Source organism: Selaginella moellendorffii, unplaced genomic scaffold (assembly GCF_000143415.4).
Source record: "Selaginella moellendorffii unplaced genomic scaffold, v1.0 SELMOscaffold_0, whole genome shotgun sequence".
Taxonomy (NCBI): Eukaryota; Viridiplantae; Streptophyta; class Lycopodiopsida; order Selaginellales; family Selaginellaceae; genus Selaginella; species Selaginella moellendorffii.
In genome coordinates, this window is record NW_003314261.1 from 3098971 (window position 1) to 3116641 (window position 17671).

The 17671-nt window shown below is 49.2% G+C and overlaps 5 protein-coding genes across 8 annotated transcripts; 4 read left to right on the top strand and 1 right to left on the bottom strand.

The window, feature by feature from the left end:
- Nucleotides 1-194: 194 nt before the first annotated feature.
- On the top strand, nucleotides 195-2152 carry LOC9641446 (protein LTV1 homolog). 3 transcript variants are annotated; one of them, XM_024671989.1, is made up of 4 exons: nucleotides 195-631; nucleotides 687-1058; nucleotides 1115-1861; nucleotides 1938-2152. In XM_024671989.1, the coding sequence occupies exons 1-3, from the start codon at nucleotides 224-226 to the stop codon at nucleotides 1859-1861; spliced, it is 1527 nt and encodes a 508-aa protein (XP_024527757.1). In that variant the 5' UTR covers nucleotides 195-223; the 3' UTR covers nucleotides 1938-2152. The 3 variants fall into 3 exon arrangements, with proteins under 3 accessions (XP_024527757.1, XP_002960297.2, XP_024527754.1); XM_002960251.2 differs by having other exon boundaries at nucleotides 1115-1675; nucleotides 1733-2152; XM_024671986.1 differs by having other exon boundaries at nucleotides 1115-2152.
- On the bottom strand, nucleotides 1767-4232 carry LOC9641447 (probable translation initiation factor eIF-2B subunit delta). The gene is made up of 7 exons (XM_024671978.1): nucleotides 3672-4232; nucleotides 3512-3622; nucleotides 3097-3449; nucleotides 2300-3044; nucleotides 2158-2254; nucleotides 2048-2102; nucleotides 1767-1991 (listed from the first exon to the last, which is right to left on the bottom strand). The coding sequence occupies exons 1-7, from the start codon at nucleotides 4213-4215 to the stop codon at nucleotides 1932-1934; spliced, it is 1965 nt and encodes a 654-aa protein (XP_024527746.1). The 5' UTR covers nucleotides 4216-4232; the 3' UTR covers nucleotides 1767-1931.
- A 44-nt stretch (nucleotides 4233-4276) lies between these two features.
- On the top strand, nucleotides 4277-7108 carry LOC9641945 (nascent polypeptide-associated complex subunit alpha, muscle-specific form). 2 transcript variants are annotated; one of them, XM_024677539.1, is made up of 8 exons: nucleotides 4277-4494; nucleotides 4645-5341; nucleotides 5372-6123; nucleotides 6177-6252; nucleotides 6308-6408; nucleotides 6460-6505; nucleotides 6559-6664; nucleotides 6720-7108. In XM_024677539.1, exons 1-8 carry the CDS (start codon nucleotides 4286-4288, stop codon nucleotides 7022-7024), a joined length of 2292 nt encoding a protein of 763 aa, XP_024533307.1. In that variant the 5' UTR covers nucleotides 4277-4285; the 3' UTR covers nucleotides 7025-7108. The 2 variants fall into 2 exon arrangements, with proteins under 2 accessions (XP_024533307.1, XP_024533303.1); XM_024677535.1 differs by having other exon boundaries at nucleotides 4645-6123.
- A 315-nt stretch (nucleotides 7109-7423) lies between these two features.
- On the top strand, nucleotides 7424-9084 carry LOC112350011 (dehydration-responsive element-binding protein 2A-like). The gene is made up of 2 exons (XM_024685451.1): nucleotides 7424-7654; nucleotides 7763-9084. Exons 1-2 carry the CDS (start codon nucleotides 7598-7600, stop codon nucleotides 8798-8800), a joined length of 1095 nt encoding a protein of 364 aa, XP_024541219.1. The 5' UTR covers nucleotides 7424-7597; the 3' UTR covers nucleotides 8801-9084.
- A 45-nt stretch (nucleotides 9085-9129) lies between these two features.
- LOC9641946 (putative RNA-binding protein YlmH) lies at nucleotides 9130-10619 on the top strand. The gene is made up of 10 exons (XM_024685530.1): nucleotides 9130-9216; nucleotides 9281-9333; nucleotides 9393-9524; nucleotides 9587-9681; nucleotides 9736-9841; nucleotides 9890-9961; nucleotides 10017-10081; nucleotides 10129-10227; nucleotides 10292-10391; nucleotides 10444-10619. The coding sequence occupies exons 1-10, from the start codon at nucleotides 9138-9140 to the stop codon at nucleotides 10504-10506; spliced, it is 864 nt and encodes a 287-aa protein (XP_024541298.1). The 5' UTR covers nucleotides 9130-9137; the 3' UTR covers nucleotides 10507-10619.
- Nucleotides 10620-17671: the final 7052 nt, after the last annotated feature.

The following is a 17671-nucleotide window of genomic DNA, read 5'->3' on the forward strand; positions in this document are numbered from 1 at the left end:
CCCTGACCAAATGGGCTTTTAACACCACTTTTAACGCCAAAAGGGATAAACACGGCCCGTCCGATCGGCCAAGTTTAGGGCAGAGAATCCCGTCCGTCCGATGCAGGAAAAATCCAACGGTCATCGCAGGGTCCCACGTGAAAAATACGAAAGTCAAGACTATGCCACGTGGCAAGCCCTAGTTTAGGGTACAATGGAGGTTTAGGGCTTGCGGCGAGGAGGGATGGGCAAGAAGAAGAAATTCATCGACAAGAAGAAATCCGCCACATTCGCGCTGCTCTACCGGGAATCTGGCGATGGCGAGGAGATTGGGGGTGAGCGAGTGTACACGCGAGTGGACGGCAATACCGCGATCCGGTTGCCAGGTTTCGAGCAAGACGACGACGATGATTCCAGGTTTGCTGATGCTGAGGAGGAAGAAGAAGAAGGGGAATTGGAGGCGGCAGTGGCGAAGATGGAGATTACTCCGCAGGGATTGCCGGAGCATGTAAGGAGAGAGCTCGTGGAGATGGGATTTCCAGACGATGGCTACAATTACATGAAACATATGAGGAGCATTGGTGCTGGAGGCGGTAGCGTCTTTGTTCCCACGACCAGTGAGACGAGTAATGTTCTTCCAGCCGATTTTAAGGTATGATTTTTTCTTTCTTCCTTCGCTTGCGATCCAATAGAGTTTCGTTCTTCAGGCTTATGATGCTTCCAAAGTTCCTGTCAAGGAAGCGGTTGCGGACGAATCTGCCAGTAACACGATCAATCTCAGGCAGATTCGAAGTGCGTTTGTCAAGGTGGGAGGCTTGGATCCCGAAGTTGCTGCTGTTCTCGAGGAGAGTGATTTCTCAGACGATGATGGGGACGAGTCCGATGGTTTGCAAGACGATTTTATCCTCATTGCAAACAAGGGGGTGGAGGAAGAGGCCAAAGCCGAAACTTCCAACAGGAAGGATTTGCCACCCGTGAAAAGGTTCGAAGAAGAGGAAGGGGAAGAAGTTCGGTCTTTCGCAGCGATGGCCATCACCGACGAGCGAGCGAATGGTATTCTCGACGAGCAGTTTGAAGTGGTAAATCTCTTGCCGCAACTTATCGAGATCGTGACTGACTATCGTTTCTTTTGCAGCTCACCTCGAAAGAATACGACTGTGATGTTGCGGACTTCGGGGACGACGATCCGCGAGCCAGAGGCCAGGCCCACATTTCGGAATTCACGTCGATCTTTGACGAGTTTCTTGCGGAAAATCCGAGTTTCGTGAGCAAGCCAGTTCAACCGACAGTGAAGCAAGAGAGACTGGAAGAAGTGCTAGTGGTGCAAGAGTACGAGGAGTTTGGAAAGAGCAGTGAGTCTGCGGAGGAAGAGCTGGAAACAGTCTGGGTTGACGAAAGCGACGCTGACAAAAAGGCGAAATGGGACTGTGAGACGATCGTGTCTACACTGTCGAACCTCGACAATCATCCATCGAGGATCGGAGCTCCAGTCGGCAAACGGGTCGACTTCTCCTCGATTCGCCAGGCGCAGCAGCAAGTGATTCGCATTGGCGGCAAGCAAAAGTTGCCACTGGATTTCGTGACGCCAAAGACGAGCGAAGTGTTGAGCGAGCGGAAGAAAGAGTCGGAGCCACACAAGAAAACCGCTCCGCTGCGACAAAAGGGAGAGAGCAAAGAGGAACACAAAGCTCGAAAGGTGAGTTTGATATTTTCTTTGGAACTTAGTTCTCAGTTGCTGCTTTGGTTTTGGCAGAGCGCAGTGAAAGACGAACGACGAGCTGCGAGGATGGCCAAAAAGGAGCTCAAAACTCGATTCAAAATTGAGTCACAGAGAGCACAGTCTGGGGCCGCAGTAGCAGCACCACCAACAATTCACCTCTAGGTAGCTTATTCTCGTTCGAATTCCATGACAAAATCGACCATATGCTCCACTTTTCTTCTTCGCTTTTTTCTTACAGGATCGGCTCTTTTCTATACTCCCTGAGAATGACAGGGACGCTCGTCGGTGGAACCTGCACAACCGGAAAACTCAGTCACTCAAACTTCTGTTTTCAATGATGCAACTCACCATCCCGTGCTCGGTGATGATCATCGAGACGTAGTCGGCAGGAGTTGCGTCATACCTGGAAGTAACGCAATATGAAGAAAGGGAGAAACGAATCTCATTTGCGCACTCACGTTAGATTCAGCAACCGGAGATGCTCGCTCTCGTCCCAGCCAACAAGCTCGCGAAATTCCTTCCTCCCGGCAACTCCAACGAGAGCATCTGGATCGCCTGGAAGGAAGAACTGAGCTCAGACCCAAACCAAACAAAGCTTACCGAGCTCGTTGGAGCAAATGGAGTCGAGCTGGACTCTCTCGTGGAACTTGTACGTCTCGCAGCAGATCATGACGGGTACCCGGTAACCATGAGCGACCATTGCGGCCGCAGCAGTGCCGACTCTCGAATAAACAGTGCCGTTCGCTAGAATCGAAGCAGCTCCCAGGAAAACCTTCGTCACCTCTTGCATGATGTAAGTGACAGCGTTGATGTGCGTGTACGTGCACTTCAGCCCCTGGGCCAGAAGGCTGCGAAGAAGAATTCGTCCCTCGAGCCTGGGCCTGGAATCCACGACCACCACCCGGAACTTCTTCCCAATGCTGTGCGCGTGAGAGAGAACCATCTCGACGACGCACGAGAAGCCGTGCGTGAGAACCACGTCCCCGTCGATGATCTTCGTCACTGCGTGCTTCACTATCTCCTTGTCGGCCAGAATGATCTTCTCCTGAGCAAACGTCTCCAGGTGAGAGACGAGGCTCGACTTTGCCTCCGCCTCTGTGAGCGTATCCCGCAGCTTCCCGATCTTCAACTTGAACGATCGTATCGCGTTTCCCATGCTGATCGAGAGCGGCCGGCATGTACTGAGAAACGAGACGTGGCTGTTGATCTTGGCTGTGAGATCTCGAGACATGACCTTTTGAGGCGGTGTTGTGTAGTCTCGGATCATCTCCTTGAAGGCCTCCAGCATCGCAACGCACCTCGCATTTCCGCCGACGATGTCCCACGTCAAGTACTTCAGTCCAACCTGCAACGCTTTGCGTTTTAGCCGACGAAGGAAAAGAAGAAAGAAAGCTAGCCTGATACACAGCCGGGTGTATATGCATCGTATCATTCTGGAGGTACTTCTCTTCCAGCGCTTGGAGCTGTGTAGGCGGCACAAACTGTGGAAGATGCCGGAAGAGCTCTACTCGATGCTTGGTCTCGGTGGTTTGTTCCACAATTGCTCGTCGCCTCGCTTTCGCCACCTTTTGCTCGTCATCGAACTGCAGCCTCGGAGCCGGGGCATCCTTCCTTTTGTCCTTCTCCGGAACGACTACTTCCTTCTTCTTGTCCTTCTCGCCGCTCTTGTCCACGGGCTTCTTGTCAACTCCTTTCTTTTCGTTGCTGCCATCTTTCTTCTGCGGTGGTGGCTTGGCCTTTGCTACGGCCGCTGTGCTAAACACGGGTTAGTCCCAGCTTCCCACATACCAGGCATGAAGAAGGTTTGATTACCAGAAGCTCTGGCCGCTTCTTTCGCTGCTCGCTGAGACTCTTGCAAAGCCCGCCTCTCCGCCTTGGACGTCCGATCCTTGAGTTTCCTTTGCCGTGCATCGTTCTCTGGTCCTGGAAAACACTTTCGATCATCCCAAAAGTTCCTCGAGAAAAAGGCTACCTTCGTTGTTGTTGATCGCTGGAACTTCCACTCGCTCACTGATAACGTCGGCTGTGCTCTCATTCTCCTTCTCCGGCACCGGAAGCTCATACTTGCTTCTCTCGAGACTCATCTCCATCATGCTGCTATTCAACTCTGCCACCATCGTGGGAGAGAGGTCTCCAATCTCGGCCTTCTCGCTGCTAGCCTTCCCATACGAGCTATTCGGGCTCCCCGCAAGAACTCCCTCTCCACCGGGGTTATAACTCCCCAGTGGCATTTCATCCTCGGCATCGAAATTCCGGGGCGGCAGGGGCGGAGAGCGCGGCGGGATTGGCACGGGAGCCGCGGGCTTTGGAGGAGAATGATCCGCCGCCGCCGGCACTGCTACGCGAGGCGCGGGCGGGATCATCACCGGCGCTGGCGAATCCGGGGCATTTACCTGCGCTGACGACGACGACACCCCCGCGGGGCCGTCCTGCTCGCCCGGCGTCACGAATCCAACCTGCCGGACCTTGGGATCGATCACCATCCGCCCTCGCCGGGCTCCTCCTCCACTCTCCATCGCTAAAACCCTTGCCCTATTTTTTTTTTCTTCTTCACTTCTTCAGGGGTTTAGGGTTCTTCATGGATTTATGATGCGGCGATCCGCCAATCCTAAATCCAGCAGCGCGATCGCGGGCGCGGCGAGCACAGCGCAATCGCTCAAGGCGGATTTCCTCAGCCGCATCGCAAAGTGGGCGTCGGCCGCGGTTCCTCCTCTCGGCGCTCTCTGGGGCCATCGATTGGCAGCGTCGTGCGAGAAAACGGGCGCTTCGATCAAGAACCAGGTCCAGTGCCAAAGGTACGCCCTCTTTCCCTCTTGCCTGGATCATGGAAAGGATTTTCCAGTGTGGTTTTCTTCTTCGATCTTGCAGTTGTTCCTTTTCCTTGCATGCTGGCTGATCGTCGTGCTTGCAGGCTGTGTCTACTTTAATCCAACCTTTTGATACAGGTGTGAGACGATCATCGCCAGCAGTGACGAGCTCTCCGCCGCCAAAAAAGCTGGTTTCCGGATTTGCAGCTACTGCGGTCACCACAACACACTCAAGAAATCCAAGCCGAGCTCCAACCCCGCTACCCCGGATCAGCAAACTTCTACCGCGAAGAAGAGGAAGAGGAAAAGCTGGTCGACGCTCAAGGACGTCGCGGCCACGCAGGGACAAAAGGTGATACGCTCCGCTGCCAAATCCTCGCCGAGGAGCGAAAAGGTCGCCAAGAAAAAGAGCAGGATGTCTTCTCCGAGCGTTGCTGTGACTCCGATTCCTGCAGAGGACGAGAAGAGAAGCAATGGAGACTCAAATCTTGTGGAGTACAGGGTGGTGGTGACGGATCACGAGAATGATGGCAATGGTGGCGAGGCCGACTTTAAGCTCTCGGCTCTCAGGAAGGTGGTCGAGTTTGATTCCAGTATGTGCGAGACTCAAGAAGTTATTGCCGAGTCCGGCCACGTGAAGGTGCTGTGCGTGGAGAACGTTGCTGCCGAGCTTGGCGAAGCTGTGATCACGACGGTAGAGCAACAGGAAACAAATCCAGATGAGAAGGGAAAAGATCGTGAAGTAGTCGAGTCCAGAGTGACGACTGCTGAGCTTGTGGAGGTGGACATGGTTACTGAGGCGGAGATGAGTGCTCCAATGGATACTGAGGCCGAGGTGATTGCTCCAATGGATACTGAGGCCGAGGTGGCCGCAAAGGACGCAAGCGAGAACGAGTTACCACCTTCGAAAGAAAAGGAGTTCCTTGTTTCAGTGGAACTGGTCTCTGCCAAGAACCAAGTGGAAGTGGACTCTATAGCACCTGTTGTGGAACCTCAGCTTGTCCCGAATCAAATGGAGGGCAGTGAGCTTCTTCCAAGAGAAGTCGAGATGCCTGCCTCAACGGACGCTGTGAAGGATTTGGATTTGAACAGCAAACCTGAGACGCTGGACGAGCTTCCCTCGCAGACAGAACTAGCCTCACAGACTGCTGGCTCGGAACTGGTTCCAGAGAAGGAGGAGCTGCCAGCTTCAGAGCAACTTGACAACTCTTCTTTAGAGCAGAAGGACCTTGAGGTGCCAGCTGAAGAAACTGAGCTGCCACAACGGGAAGAAGAAGACGAGCTGCCAGTTTCTGAAAACGCTGAAGAGAAGTCTACGATGGAGGAGCTTGAACCAGAGAAACCTGAAAACACGACTGCGGAGAATCCTGGAAACTCTACTACCATGGAAGAGGAAATGCGTGCTTCCGTACAAGAGGAACCTGACCTTCATACTTCGATGGAAGCTGAAGTGCCATCTGAGCGTGCTACTCCCATTGAACCTGAACGGCCGGACGACATAGCGATGGCAGCACCTGAGACTGCATTTGACAGCTCGCATCGACGTGATCCTGCCAAGATGAAGAGACGATTTGTGCGTCAACGTGATCCTGCTGGTGCCTTGAAGAGCATTGTCCGGTTTGTGAGCTTGAGTCTAGCTGTTACGTTTCTCTCATTCTTGGCATTTGCAGCTCGTATTCCCACGCGAGGACCGTTCGAACGGCATGCCATGACGCACACTTGGGTGCTATCAAGCGACAATGCAAGGTACAAGCATTGTTTTTCCTTGGCAGCGCACTTTCTCACCTCCAGATTGTTAAAGGCTCTGCTTGCTCGTAGCAAGAAGGAGAAGGAGAAAGCTGCATCAGAGAAGAAGCGTGCTGACGAACTCTTGTTAGCTCTCAAACTTTATAAATCCGCGCGGTAAGTCTCCCAAACTTCTCCGTGTGTCAAGCTAAGTTTTTTGCCCTGCAGGAAACCTCAACGCGGCCATGTAGCTAAGTTGGAGGGCAGCTTGCCGGTAAGTGACTAGTTTGGCACTTTCTTTGAACTTGCGTGACAATGGATCTCCAGGAACTGAGGAGCGAGATGAACAAAGTTTCGGACGAGGTGAGCACGCTGTCTGGCACAGTGACGCATCTCATCGCGGCAGTGGAAGAACTCAGATCGAAAATCGCTGGTATGAGTAGTAGTTGTTCATCCAAACTCAAGTAACTCGCGTTGCATTGATGTAGCTGAGAAGAATGCGTCTCCTCACGAAGCACACGATCGAGACGTCGAGCAGCAAGACACGGCGGCGGCAAGCTGGGAGGAAGATGGCGTGAAACCTCCCGAGAGATTGGAAGCTATTGATGCTGGGAACAAGGACGACAAAAAGAATCCCGGAGATGGCGACAAGATCTCCCAGAGGCTTGGAGTTTCAGGGCTCTCGCGAAAGATTTGCAAGAAGAACCTGAGGACCATCTCGCCAAGCTTACGTCTCAAAGGCAACGTCACGCTCACGAAGATTGGTAGACGATGGAAGATTGGCTCCCATTGATTGATCCAAGCAAGAGTTTTTTTGTTGTATATAATAAGCATTAAGGTGAAGCGTTGCTATATTAATCGATGTTAGGTTAACTAAGACACGTTTTGGTGGTTTCTTGTGCCACAAGTAACCGCGTCTCTCCAGAATCTTCCGGCGTCCGCGATACGCCCACGTGGCAGATATTACCCTCTCTCACTACGTGTCTCTTTCTGGCCCGCACAACTCTCCACGTGGATGCTTTCGTGTCCGGGCAGCATCCAGCCACGTCTGCCCGATAGCCGGAAAAGGTAGCTCATCGCCGGTGCATCCACGGCGAAGATTCTTCCAAATAACACCGCGCTTTTTGGGGCGTTGGATTAGCACGGTATAAATTAGGGTTCCGTGTGGCATCTTTAAATGCGCTAGGAAAGGATCACAAGAAAAGAGAAGAAGCAAGAGGCAATTGGATTTGGAGCTGCTAGCTTGGATTTCTAGAAGCTTTCTAGGGCAGCAGCGGCGAAGCTTCCAATCGGTGGGGGATATAATCCGCGATAGGGTTTCTTCTCGAGCTCTTCCCATCGATCCGATTTGAAAAAACGCGATTGCATGACTGTGAACGGCGCGGCCAGGAAGAAGATTGCTTCCCCTCCCAGCAATCTCTTGGTAAGAATCTCTCCGCGCTCCTCCTCCGCTCTTCTTTCTTTCGATTCCTCTCGAGATTGCTTTGCGCGCAAGCTAGGGAAGCACTCACATTTCGGCTTCCCTCTCCAGATATCTCATGAAATTGGCGATCGCCCGGAGGAGCAGCAGCAGCGGCGGCGGGCAGGGATCAAGCGGAAGCGCGCGCTCCAGGAGTCAGCTCCGATGATTCTTGCCAGGGTTTCATCCTCGCTCCCTCCAATGTCTGGGGGTGAATCGGACTCCCCGTCTAGCCGGGCGAAATTCACGCGCAGCCGGCGCAAGAACTCCACTGGGATGATGCATTCCATCCAGAACGGCGCGGCCGCCGACGCGCTGGCATCCTGGGCGTGCTCTCCAGCAGGATCATCGATCAAGAAGGCGCCGGCCAAGGGTTCCAAGAAGGGATGCATGAAGGGCAAGGGCGGGCCGGAGAATCCCCTGTGCCACTACCGTGGCGTGCGCCAGAGGACGTGGGGGAAATGGGTCGCGGAGATTCGAGAGCCCAATCGAGGATCGCGGCTGTGGCTGGGGACCTACGCCACTGCCGAGGAAGCGGCGATGGCCTACGACGATGCAGCGCGGGTGCTCTATGGATCGTGCGCGCGCCTCAATCTCCCAGTCTCTGGGAGCGCCGGCGGCCAGCGATCGCAAGCGATCAACTTGGATTCATCGCGGCAGACTTCGTCCAGGAAGAAGATGGCGATCAAGGAGGAGGAGGAGGAGGATTGTGACTCGGGTGTCAAGATGGAGGAGGACGATGGCGAGAGCAGCATCTCCACGTCGTTCCAGTCGATGCAGTCGCCATCCTCGTATGATTCGTCGTCGGTGGAGCAGGGCGTGAGGGTGAAAGAGGAGCCAGGGGAGATGAAGCAGGAGGATTCCTCGTCGTCGTCCCAGCAGCAGCAGCAGTCGCAGGGGCTGGCGATCATGGACGACTTGGGTTTCAGCGAGTGCGAGGACTTCCAGGAGCTCATCGATCCGGAGGAACTCATGCGGATTGTGGAGGGAGAGGACTATGACAGGAACACGAGCCAGATTTGGCAGCAGCAGCAGCAGCAGTGCCAGCAGCAGCCAGCGGCCATGGACGATTTGATGCCGTGGGAGGTGTCGTTCGATCCTCCCAGCTAATACTTCGCCCCCAACTCCCTGGTCAGCGCGGGGAAAGATTTTGAGCAAGGGCGATCGTTCTTTCTATGTTCTTCGATCGTTCTGTTCGTTTCACGCTTGGTGGAAAACTAGCGGGTTGGTCGGTTCAGTTGGATGGTCGGTAGGAGGGAGTGTACACTAGGAACAAGAGAGGGAAAAGGAGAAAATTTTGCTTGGTAGGTAGGAAGGAGGGTGCTAAAATTCCTCCTTTTGTAATTACCTATAATGAAAAGAAAAAAATGCGTAGAAGCGTTTGAAAAGGCCCATTTGAAAATTTCTTTGTGATTATATCGTTCTTTAGAACCCTAAGCTTGGGAGGATGATTCTTCGATTGTGGTGTTGGCACGCGCACGGGGCACTTGTTCTGGGCGCGCGGCAGCGATGGCGCGCTCCAGCAGGTCAGTCGCATTGCTCGGATTTGATACGAGGATGAGTGTGTGGAGGAAAGTGTGTGATTTGCAGCGGCTAGATTGTACTGTTCTTGTCAAGCGGATCTTTCGCGTGTGCTTGAGAAGGTAATCTCGCCGTAGATGTTTGACCAGGTAGTGAGTGATGTTTTCTTGCTGGCAAACAGGCAGACAGAGCTGTCGAGAGGCAAGAGGTTTTGCACACGGATTTCCTGACACCACCCGCATTGCAAGAGTCGCTTGCGTGCGTGAGAAAGCTCGCGGATGTTGGAGTGGTTGTCTCTGGGGGCTACGCTCAGGTAGAGACGATCAAAACAAAAACAAAAACAAAAATGGAAAACTTTGTGGAACTTTGTTCCAGGCTGAAAGATGTCGTCTATCACTTGGCCCTGCCGATCTGATAAGAGCTTCCCAATGCAGCGCCGGTGGATATCCTGGAGCAGTATCAGCATTGAGGTACCATTCCATATATCCCAGCTGTAGCTTTCATGTTGCTCGATTTCTTTGCAGTGTTTCTGGCAAGTTCGTCCATGATGCAGCCAACCATGGGGATTTTCTTGGAGCAGTCCTGGGAACAGGAATTGTTCGCGAGAAAGTTGGAGACATTATCGTTCTGGTAAGTTCTATCTTTGCGACTGTGTAAGATGACATTTACTGTTGCAAGGATTGTTCTCAAGGTGCGCAAATCCTAGTCGCCCCGGAGCTCGTCGAGTATCTTATCGCCTCTCTCAAGCAGGCAAGTGGTAGAATTCGTCGTGAGGATTTTCACTTGCTAGTTATGTTTCACACAGGTGAGAACCATTTCAGTCCAATGCAAAGAAATACCACTCGCCGAGATAGAAATCCATAAACCAAGGTAGAGCTAGTACTTTGCTGAAGGTTGCTAACATTCGTGTTGAAAAGGGTGAAGGCTTTGAAATCTGTGGAAGCATCGTTGAGGCTGGACGCTGTTGCCAGTGCAGGGTTTAAGCTCTCGCGTTCTAAGCTTGCAGACTTGATAAGGTAGAGTTGAAGAGATGGAAGCTAATGCATCGGACTGTTTGGCTTCGGCTTTTACTCTGAACAGCAAAGGGGACGTAAGATTGAATTGGAAAGAGGCAACAAAGAGCAACACGAGCTTGAAATCTGGGGATGTTATCTCCCTCGCTGGTAAAGGAAGACTCCAGGTTAGTATCAAACTTGCTGGAATGCTTTTGAGACGAACTCTCTTGTCTTTAGATCGGTGAGATCGAAACAACAAAGAAAGGAAAATTTTCCGTGGAAATGATCTGCTATGAATAAAGAGCAAACCAGGAAAAGTTGTTTGAAGATCAACATCAAGCCGTTGTCACCATTTGCGACCACACAAATTACTTTGGTGGCCTATTAAATTGAATTAATTATGTTTTATAATTTTTGAGTTTGTGAGGGCCAAGTGTACGGCTATGATGCCGTATATTAATATTAGTGTAGTGGGATTTTGGTAGCCGTTGGATTAGTTTCAATTTGGACCACTCGCTCTTGTATATAAATTAGGGTTTTTGGGCTAATTGATATGCACATTTCTATATTCCAAACATTCACATTGGTGAAGTTGAAGGGCACCTTTGATTGTCCCTGAGGAATGCTTGGATTTGGGATTTTGGTTTAGATTTAGCTTTTGCATTGTCTAGATTTAGCTTTTTCCATTTCCTTCTTTTTATTCTTTCCTTTCAGGATTTTGGTTTAAATCTAGCTTTTTGCATTGTCTAGATCTACCATTTCCTTCTAGCTTTTTGTTATTTCTCTTCTTTTACTCTTTTTTTTTCATTCATCTCCATGGCAGATCAGCAATCTCCTCTTTTGACTCTTGAGCAGCAGTTGGTCCAATTGCTTGATGCTATGCACTTGCAATTGAACAACCAAACTCAATTGATGGCGGCATTCACGGCACATGGTCCAACTCCTCCTGCTCTTGGTGCCAATCCTCGCGTTCGGCCGGAGTTCTTTCGTGGGAATCCCGGGGATGATGTGTACCATTAGTTTGATCACTTTACGGTGATTGCCACATATCATTCTTGGGATGATGCTCGACGTTTACGTGAGTTTCCTACGTGTCTCCAAGGGATGGCATTGCAATGGTACAATGGATTGAGTGCGGCCACTCGTGAGGATTGGAGTGTTCTTCCGGACGTCTTCAAAAGCGCCTTCGGACATGCCGACGATTGTGATGATGCCTTCCAACAATTGCATTGTCTTCGCCAAGGGCCATCTGAGTCGGTGATGCAATTTGGCATTCGTTTCCGAAGTCTTTTGCTTCGTGCGGAGCCCAATATGTTGGAGCGGATCAAGCTAGGAATGTTGTGGCCAGCACTTCGTCAAGATCTTGCCGGCCTTGTGCATGCACTTGCTCCTGCCACCCTTGACGATGCTCTTCGCTTGGCACAACGTTATGAGACGTCGCCTCTTCCACTTCTCGCTGCACATCCTTCCACTCCACTTTCTATGAGTGATGGTCCTGTTCCCATGGAGGTTGATGCTGCTGCTACTCGAGTCCAAGGACAAGGACGAGGACGTGGTCGTGGCCGTGATGTTCGTTGCTGGGCGTGTGATGAAGTTGGTCATACTTATCGGCGTTGTCGGCGCTTTCCGGATTGGTGACCTCCATTTCCTGGGGGAGACCTTGGCGTCAACAACGTCCTGTTGGTGCTGCTGCAGTTGAAGGTTTGGACACCGAGATGAATCTGGGAAACGAGGAGTCGCGCGAGTAATGGAGGGACCTTGCGCGAATAAGTTAGTGACCCCTCCATCTTTCTTTCGGGAGTATCATCAAGGGGTTCACTCGGCACTAGTTCATCCAGTGTTTACTTTCCAAGCTCATCTTTATAACAAGAGGTCTCCTATTATTTTCTCCGTGTTGGTTGATACAGATTCGAGTTTATCTTCTATTGCTCGACCTGTTGCCACACGTTATCGTCTATACTTGCGTCGTGCGGCAGAACCAGTTTTCATTCTTTATGGCAATGGCTGTACACATGCATGTGCACGGGATGAGGCAAACCTGGTTGTGCGTGTGGGCGATCTCGAGCTTGAGTTGCAGTCGTTGCAGGTGGTGCCGAGTCAAGCTTTTGACCTCATTCTTGGTATGGATTGGTACAGTGCAATCATGCCAAATGTGACTTTGAGGTTTCTCCCCCTTGTCTCATACTTCCTTATGTTTCCTCCATTCCTCTCACATCCGTACCTCTTCGTCCCTCTACTTCTACCTTTGCTTCCATTACTTTTGTTCCCCCACTATTTCCTCCTGTGTTTCCATCTTGTTCTGCTCTTCCCTTTTCCGATCCCTCCGACGATCTTTGTGTTCCAGCAGTTGACCGGCTCATGAAGGAGTATTCTAATCTCTTTGACTTTGACCTATCGTCTGAAGCCAAGATTGCTACACATCATCCGATTCCAACTGGGGATGCTCGTCCAATCAAGGTTCTTGTTCGTTGTCGGTCACCAAAGAAGATCAAGATTTTACGTGCAAATGTCCAGGAGATGTTGGAGAAGGGTGTTATTCAGAAGTCGTGAAGTCCTTGGGCATGTGAACCTCATCTTGTGACGAAGCCTGATGGGAGTATTCGTTTCTGCATCGACTATTGTCCGTTAAACGACGTAACAATCCCGGATGTGTACCCTCTTCCTCACACTGCTAATCTCTTGGATCGTTTGGGGCGAAGTCGTTGGTTCACCAAGCTAAATCTTGCTTCTGGGTACTGGCAAGTACCGATGGCCGAAGAAGATATTCCTAAGACTGCTTTTCGTACACCATTTGGTTTGTATGAGTTCTTGGTGATGCCATTTGGTTTGAACAATGCTCCAGCAACTTTTCAACGGATGATGGACGAGGTTCTTTGAGATATGCCGGAGGTGACTGCTGACTTCATTGATGATGTCTTGATCCACTCGGAGGGGACGTGAGAGGAGCACGTTCGTGATGTTTGTAAAGTGTTGGATCGGCTACGCGACGTTGGTTTAAAGCTGAAGCGGTCAAAGTGCATGTTTGGGTCCAAGAACACAACTTATTTTGGGTACCGTATTTCTCGTGAGGGTTTGCAAGTTGATCCTGACAAACTTGTCGCTGTTCTAAAGTTCCCTACTCCGAAGTGTGTGAATGATATGTAGCGCTTCTTGGGCAAGGTGCAGTATCTCAGGCGTTTTGTGGATCATCTTTCTGATCGCACTGCACCATTGCGAGCGTTGCTGAAGTCATCAACATCATCTTTCATCTGGTCTCCGGATTGTGAGCATTTGGGGATCTCAAAAAGTTATTGACAACTCCTCCGGTTTTGGCACATCCTGACTACACTCAACCTTTTATTTTGCGCATGGATGCTTCTGACATTGGTCTTGGAGGTGTGTTAATGCAAGAGAGCTCAAGTGTGCCTGGTTAGCACCATCCCATTGCATATATAAGCCGTACATTACAACCAGCGGAGATGAACTACTCCATGACAGAGAAGGAATGTTTAGCAGCAGTTTGGGGTTTTGAGAAACTTCATGCATATCTACATGGTTCTCGGACGTTACTTGAAGGTGACCATGCTGTTGTTACTTCGTTATTAAAGCGAAAGAACCTGGTTGGTCGTACTGCTCGGTGGGCTTTGAAGCTTCAGATATATGATTTTGATGTTGTTCACCGCCCAGGGAGTTCTATGGCTGATGCTGATGCCCTTTCTCGAGCTCCTCTTCCTTCTTCATTCTCTTCTCATGTTTCTAACGAGCCTGTCGTTCCAGCATCTGTGGATTTTCTATACGAGGATTCTGTGCCGTCAGCAGTTGCTATACTTAATGTTCAGTGTCCACAAGGTGTAGAGCAAGATCTACCTTCGCTTGATGAGGTTCGTGAGGCTCAAAAGATTGAGCCATAGATTCGAAGGCTTCGAGATGGGTTTGAGAATCCTGCATCACTTGCTGATGACTTGCCTTTCTGGCATTTACATTCTCAATATCGTCTTGAAGGTGGCCTTCTTTATTTTGTGGGGACAGATCCTGATGATCATTACGGCTGGTGGTGCCTTCTATCTTTATTCCGCGGTTTCTCCATACCTACCATGATTCTCCTGTTCTAGGTGGGCATATGGGACATCGTCGTGTAATCGAGAAGCTACGTAGGTCTTTCTATTGGCCGGAGATGCGACGTGATATTATCCGGTATGTGCGTAGATGCATTTGGTGCCAAGCTCGTAATACTCCTCCTCGGACTGCGAAAGGACAGTTAGCGTCAATTGCAATTTCCCGTCCATTTGAATTGGTGGCATTTGATCTTATGGGACCTTTTCCACAGTCAACTGCTAGCAATGAGTATGTTATTATTGCTTTTGACTATTTGACTCGTTGGGTGGAAGTTGGTGCTCTTGCTAGTGCCTCTGCAACTGCTGTTGGATACTTCCTCTTCAATCGAGTGGTGTTCCAACATTCTTGTCCAGAGCGGATTCTTTCGGATAATGGTCCCGCTTTTATGGCTGAGGCATTTCATGTTTTGACGTCTCGGTTGGGGATTCACCACACTTTCACGAGTGCTTATCATCCACAATCAGACGGTCTGGTGGAACGGCTCGTTCAGACGTTCAAGGGGATGATTGCGAAGTATGTGAACTTTCAGCATTTGGATTGGGATGGTTATTTGCCGTCTCTTCGGTATGCATATGTCACTGGGGTGCAGAGTTCTGTTGGTGCTTCACCATATAAACTCCTATATGGTCATGATCGAATATTACCAATAGAGCTGGGTTTAGCTTCGCAATTGCCACGAGTTGCGGATGCTAGGTCATGGGATCAATATTTGACAAGCATTCTTCCACTTGTCCGAGCGAAGTCTGCCAAACACTTAGGCCGCGTACAAGTGGGACAACAACGCACTACAACTCCCGTTATCGTCCACCTGCGGAGTATAAAGTGAATGATTTGGTGTTAGTCCGTTTTCCCCATCTTATGGTACGTGGTTTATCTAAGGGGCTCCTTGCACAGTGGAAAGGACTGTATCGGGTGTTGTGGCAAGTTGGACCACAAGTTTATAAGGTTTGGCATGACGTCCAGCAGGCCGATCCTCCAGAGATTGTGCATGTGCAGCGGTTGAAACGCTTCATACAAAGGGATTAGGAACAGTTAATACCATCTACAGATCCGCCGATGCCTCCTCCTGATGTTCCTCCAGATCCCGGCCCGTCTACAAAAGAACCCTGATGGTCTTCCATTATCCTGAGAGGGGGGGATGATGTGAGGGCCAAGTGTACGGCTACAATGCCGTATACTAATATTAGCGTAGTGGGATTTTGGTAGCCGTCGGATTAATTTCAATCCGGACCACTCGCTCCTGTATATAAGCTAGGGTTTTTGGGCTAATTGATATGCACATTTCTGTATTCCCTTTCCATATTCCAAGCACTCACAAGTTGTGAAGTCTAAATGTAATATTATTTAGGTTGATAGAATAATTCTCTCACTTGGGTTCTTAGACATTGATATTGAAATCACTATCAATGAGTTGTTATAGCATCATATATTTCTCTGGCCATCAGATAGAATATATTATTTAGGGACTGGAAGCTTGGATGATATGGAACAATTTGGTCAAGATTATGTTAGTTGTCAAATATTTGTAACACTTTCAAGGAGAAAGTTAGAGGCCACAGTCTTGTGAGTTCATTGGCTCCAGCTCAATCCTTTGTTGGGAGCTCTTATGACACACCTTGGATCCCACTATATCAACTAGGATGGCAATGTTACTTTGACTTGGAGGATTGGAGGGTGAGCTATCCAAATTACACAGCTATGTTAGATTGTAGTGGTGCTCTTTTTTGGTTGATATCCAAGTCTAGAAATATTCATGAAAGTATTCAAATTTCTTCTATGCCCTAGAAGAAAGGAACACATCCAAACTTTTTGAGAATTACTATGATAAAACATTGCTCTAATAGAATTACCTAATACATGTATAATGAGCTTTATTCCTTTCTTTTTCTTCGTGTGATAAATGAGTATTTTGTGGATTGCAATATGGAAACAATGTAGAGATCTGTCCATCTACCAAGACATTACTTTACCATAATCACAATTTATCATTAGCCAGTACAAACAAAAACTATGTATGCACAAAGCTACTACAGCTAAAAAGTAATTGGGATTTAAGGTTGGGCATTTTGTCCAGATACTTGGGCTTACATACTATTTCACAATCTTATAGAGGATGTAAAGGCAGACAAATATTCGGAAGGTGATGGATTATTGGGCTTACAATTTGAAAAAGAAGACTGGTTTTATCAAGTTGAAGAATCAAGGAGCAACCTACTACATGAACTCACTAATTCACATACTTTAGGTAGCTTTTGTCTCTTATCACTAAACAAATGAAACACACTATTCATTCAATGAGAAGATTGACAATTCTAAGCATTGAGTAGTTTTTTTGCAGATCTGAGGTGTACCATGCCACTTATCCCCAAAGCAACCAAGATTTTAAAACTAGTTTGATAATGTTGTTAGGAAATTCATCTTAAGGGATATTGGTTATGCTTATAAAGTGTCCAAGTTTGTCTCTAGAGCAACTTGGCCACAGCTGGACAAGCACAAAAGTGCATGCTTAGATGCCATGCTTGCAAGATAATATCCCTCTAATCTAGATGAGACAGTGTTCCTAAAGCTAGCACTCATATTGGAATTAAAAGGCTCATCCTCCTCCTCCTCATCATTGGCTTCCTAGCCAGTAAATGCCATGCTCAAGATTAAGACCATGAAAGCAAAGAGACAAACACACATTACTGTATATATAGCTATATATGATTGGGTATATATACATGTACATAACTTAGCTATGATCTTTACTATCTGACAGATACCTTGTCAAACTCCACAACTGGCCACCAGCACATTCAATGTGATCCAGATTCTGAAGTTCCACTCTTGGAATACTCTCCTTGTGGCAAGTGCCTGAACTGGGCATTTGTCACACTTTTAGGCTACTTTTCACACAATGCCCACCGCGACATTGTCTCGTGGAACACTATGCTGGCTGCGCTTGACTCATGCTGGGACCTCTGCATCATTGAAATTCTCTTTCAAAGAATGCCATGCAGGGACGAGCATATTGCAAGCAAATGCTTGTCAAGAGCATCCTGTGGCCGTACTTGAAATATTTGCTGCAATGCCCCAGTGCAATGTGATCAGCAGGACAGTTTAAATAAATGCATGTGCACGAGTGGCAGTTCACTTGTACTGTGGTCCTTACCAGGGTTCTGTTGTAGGGGCATGGCAGAAGTACATGCTGGTTTCTTACCTAAATGCTGTCCATGTTGCCCTCAAAAGCAGCAGTCACAAATTGGTAAAAAAGGACAGATTTACCTTAATCACTTAGGAGGGACTTTGGGAGCTGCACCAGGCATCATTTACAAGCAATACAATGCTTTGAAGGGATGCAGGAAAGAGATGTTGTGTCCTGGACTGTGCT

Bases quoted from the DNA above. Each gene is read 5' to 3' on its own strand.
- LOC9641446 (XM_024671986.1), top strand. From the start codon at position 224: ATGGGCAAGAAGAAGAAATTCATCGACAAGAAGAAATCCGCCACATTC. The intron at 632-686 runs GTATGATTTTTT...TTCGTTCTTCAG, and splicing joins TTCTTCCAGCCGATTTTAAG to GCTTATGATGCTTCCAAAGT. The intron at 1,059-1,114 runs GTAAATCTCTTG...TTTCTTTTGCAG, and splicing joins TCGACGAGCAGTTTGAAGTG to CTCACCTCGAAAGAATACGA.
- LOC9641447 (XM_024671978.1), bottom strand. From the start codon at position 4,215: ATGGAGAGTGGAGGAGGAGCCCGGCGAGGGCGGATGGTGATCGATCCC. The intron at 3,623-3,671 runs GTAGCCTTTTTC...AGTGTTTTCCAG, and splicing joins AGCGATCAACAACAACGAAG to GACCAGAGAACGATGCACGG. The intron at 3,450-3,511 runs GTAATCAAACCT...TGTTTAGCACAG, and splicing joins AGAAGCGGCCAGAGCTTCTG to CGGCCGTAGCAAAGGCCAAG.
- LOC9641945 (XM_024677535.1), top strand. From the start codon at position 4,286: ATGATGCGGCGATCCGCCAATCCTAAATCCAGCAGCGCGATCGCGGGC. The intron at 6,409-6,459 runs GTAAGTCTCCCA...TTTGCCCTGCAG, and splicing joins AAACTTTATAAATCCGCGCG to GAAACCTCAACGCGGCCATG. The intron at 6,506-6,558 runs GTAAGTGACTAG...ATGGATCTCCAG, and splicing joins AGTTGGAGGGCAGCTTGCCG to GAACTGAGGAGCGAGATGAA.
- LOC112350011 (XM_024685451.1), top strand. From the start codon at position 7,598: ATGACTGTGAACGGCGCGGCCAGGAAGAAGATTGCTTCCCCTCCCAGC. The intron at 7,655-7,762 runs GTAAGAATCTCT...TTCCCTCTCCAG, and splicing joins CCCCTCCCAGCAATCTCTTG to ATATCTCATGAAATTGGCGA.
- LOC9641946 (XM_024685530.1), top strand. From the start codon at position 9,138: ATGATTCTTCGATTGTGGTGTTGGCACGCGCACGGGGCACTTGTTCTG. The intron at 9,962-10,016 runs GCAAGTGGTAGA...TGTTTCACACAG, and splicing joins TTATCGCCTCTCTCAAGCAG to GTGAGAACCATTTCAGTCCA. The intron at 10,392-10,443 runs GTTAGTATCAAA...TCTTGTCTTTAG, and splicing joins CTGGTAAAGGAAGACTCCAG to ATCGGTGAGATCGAAACAAC.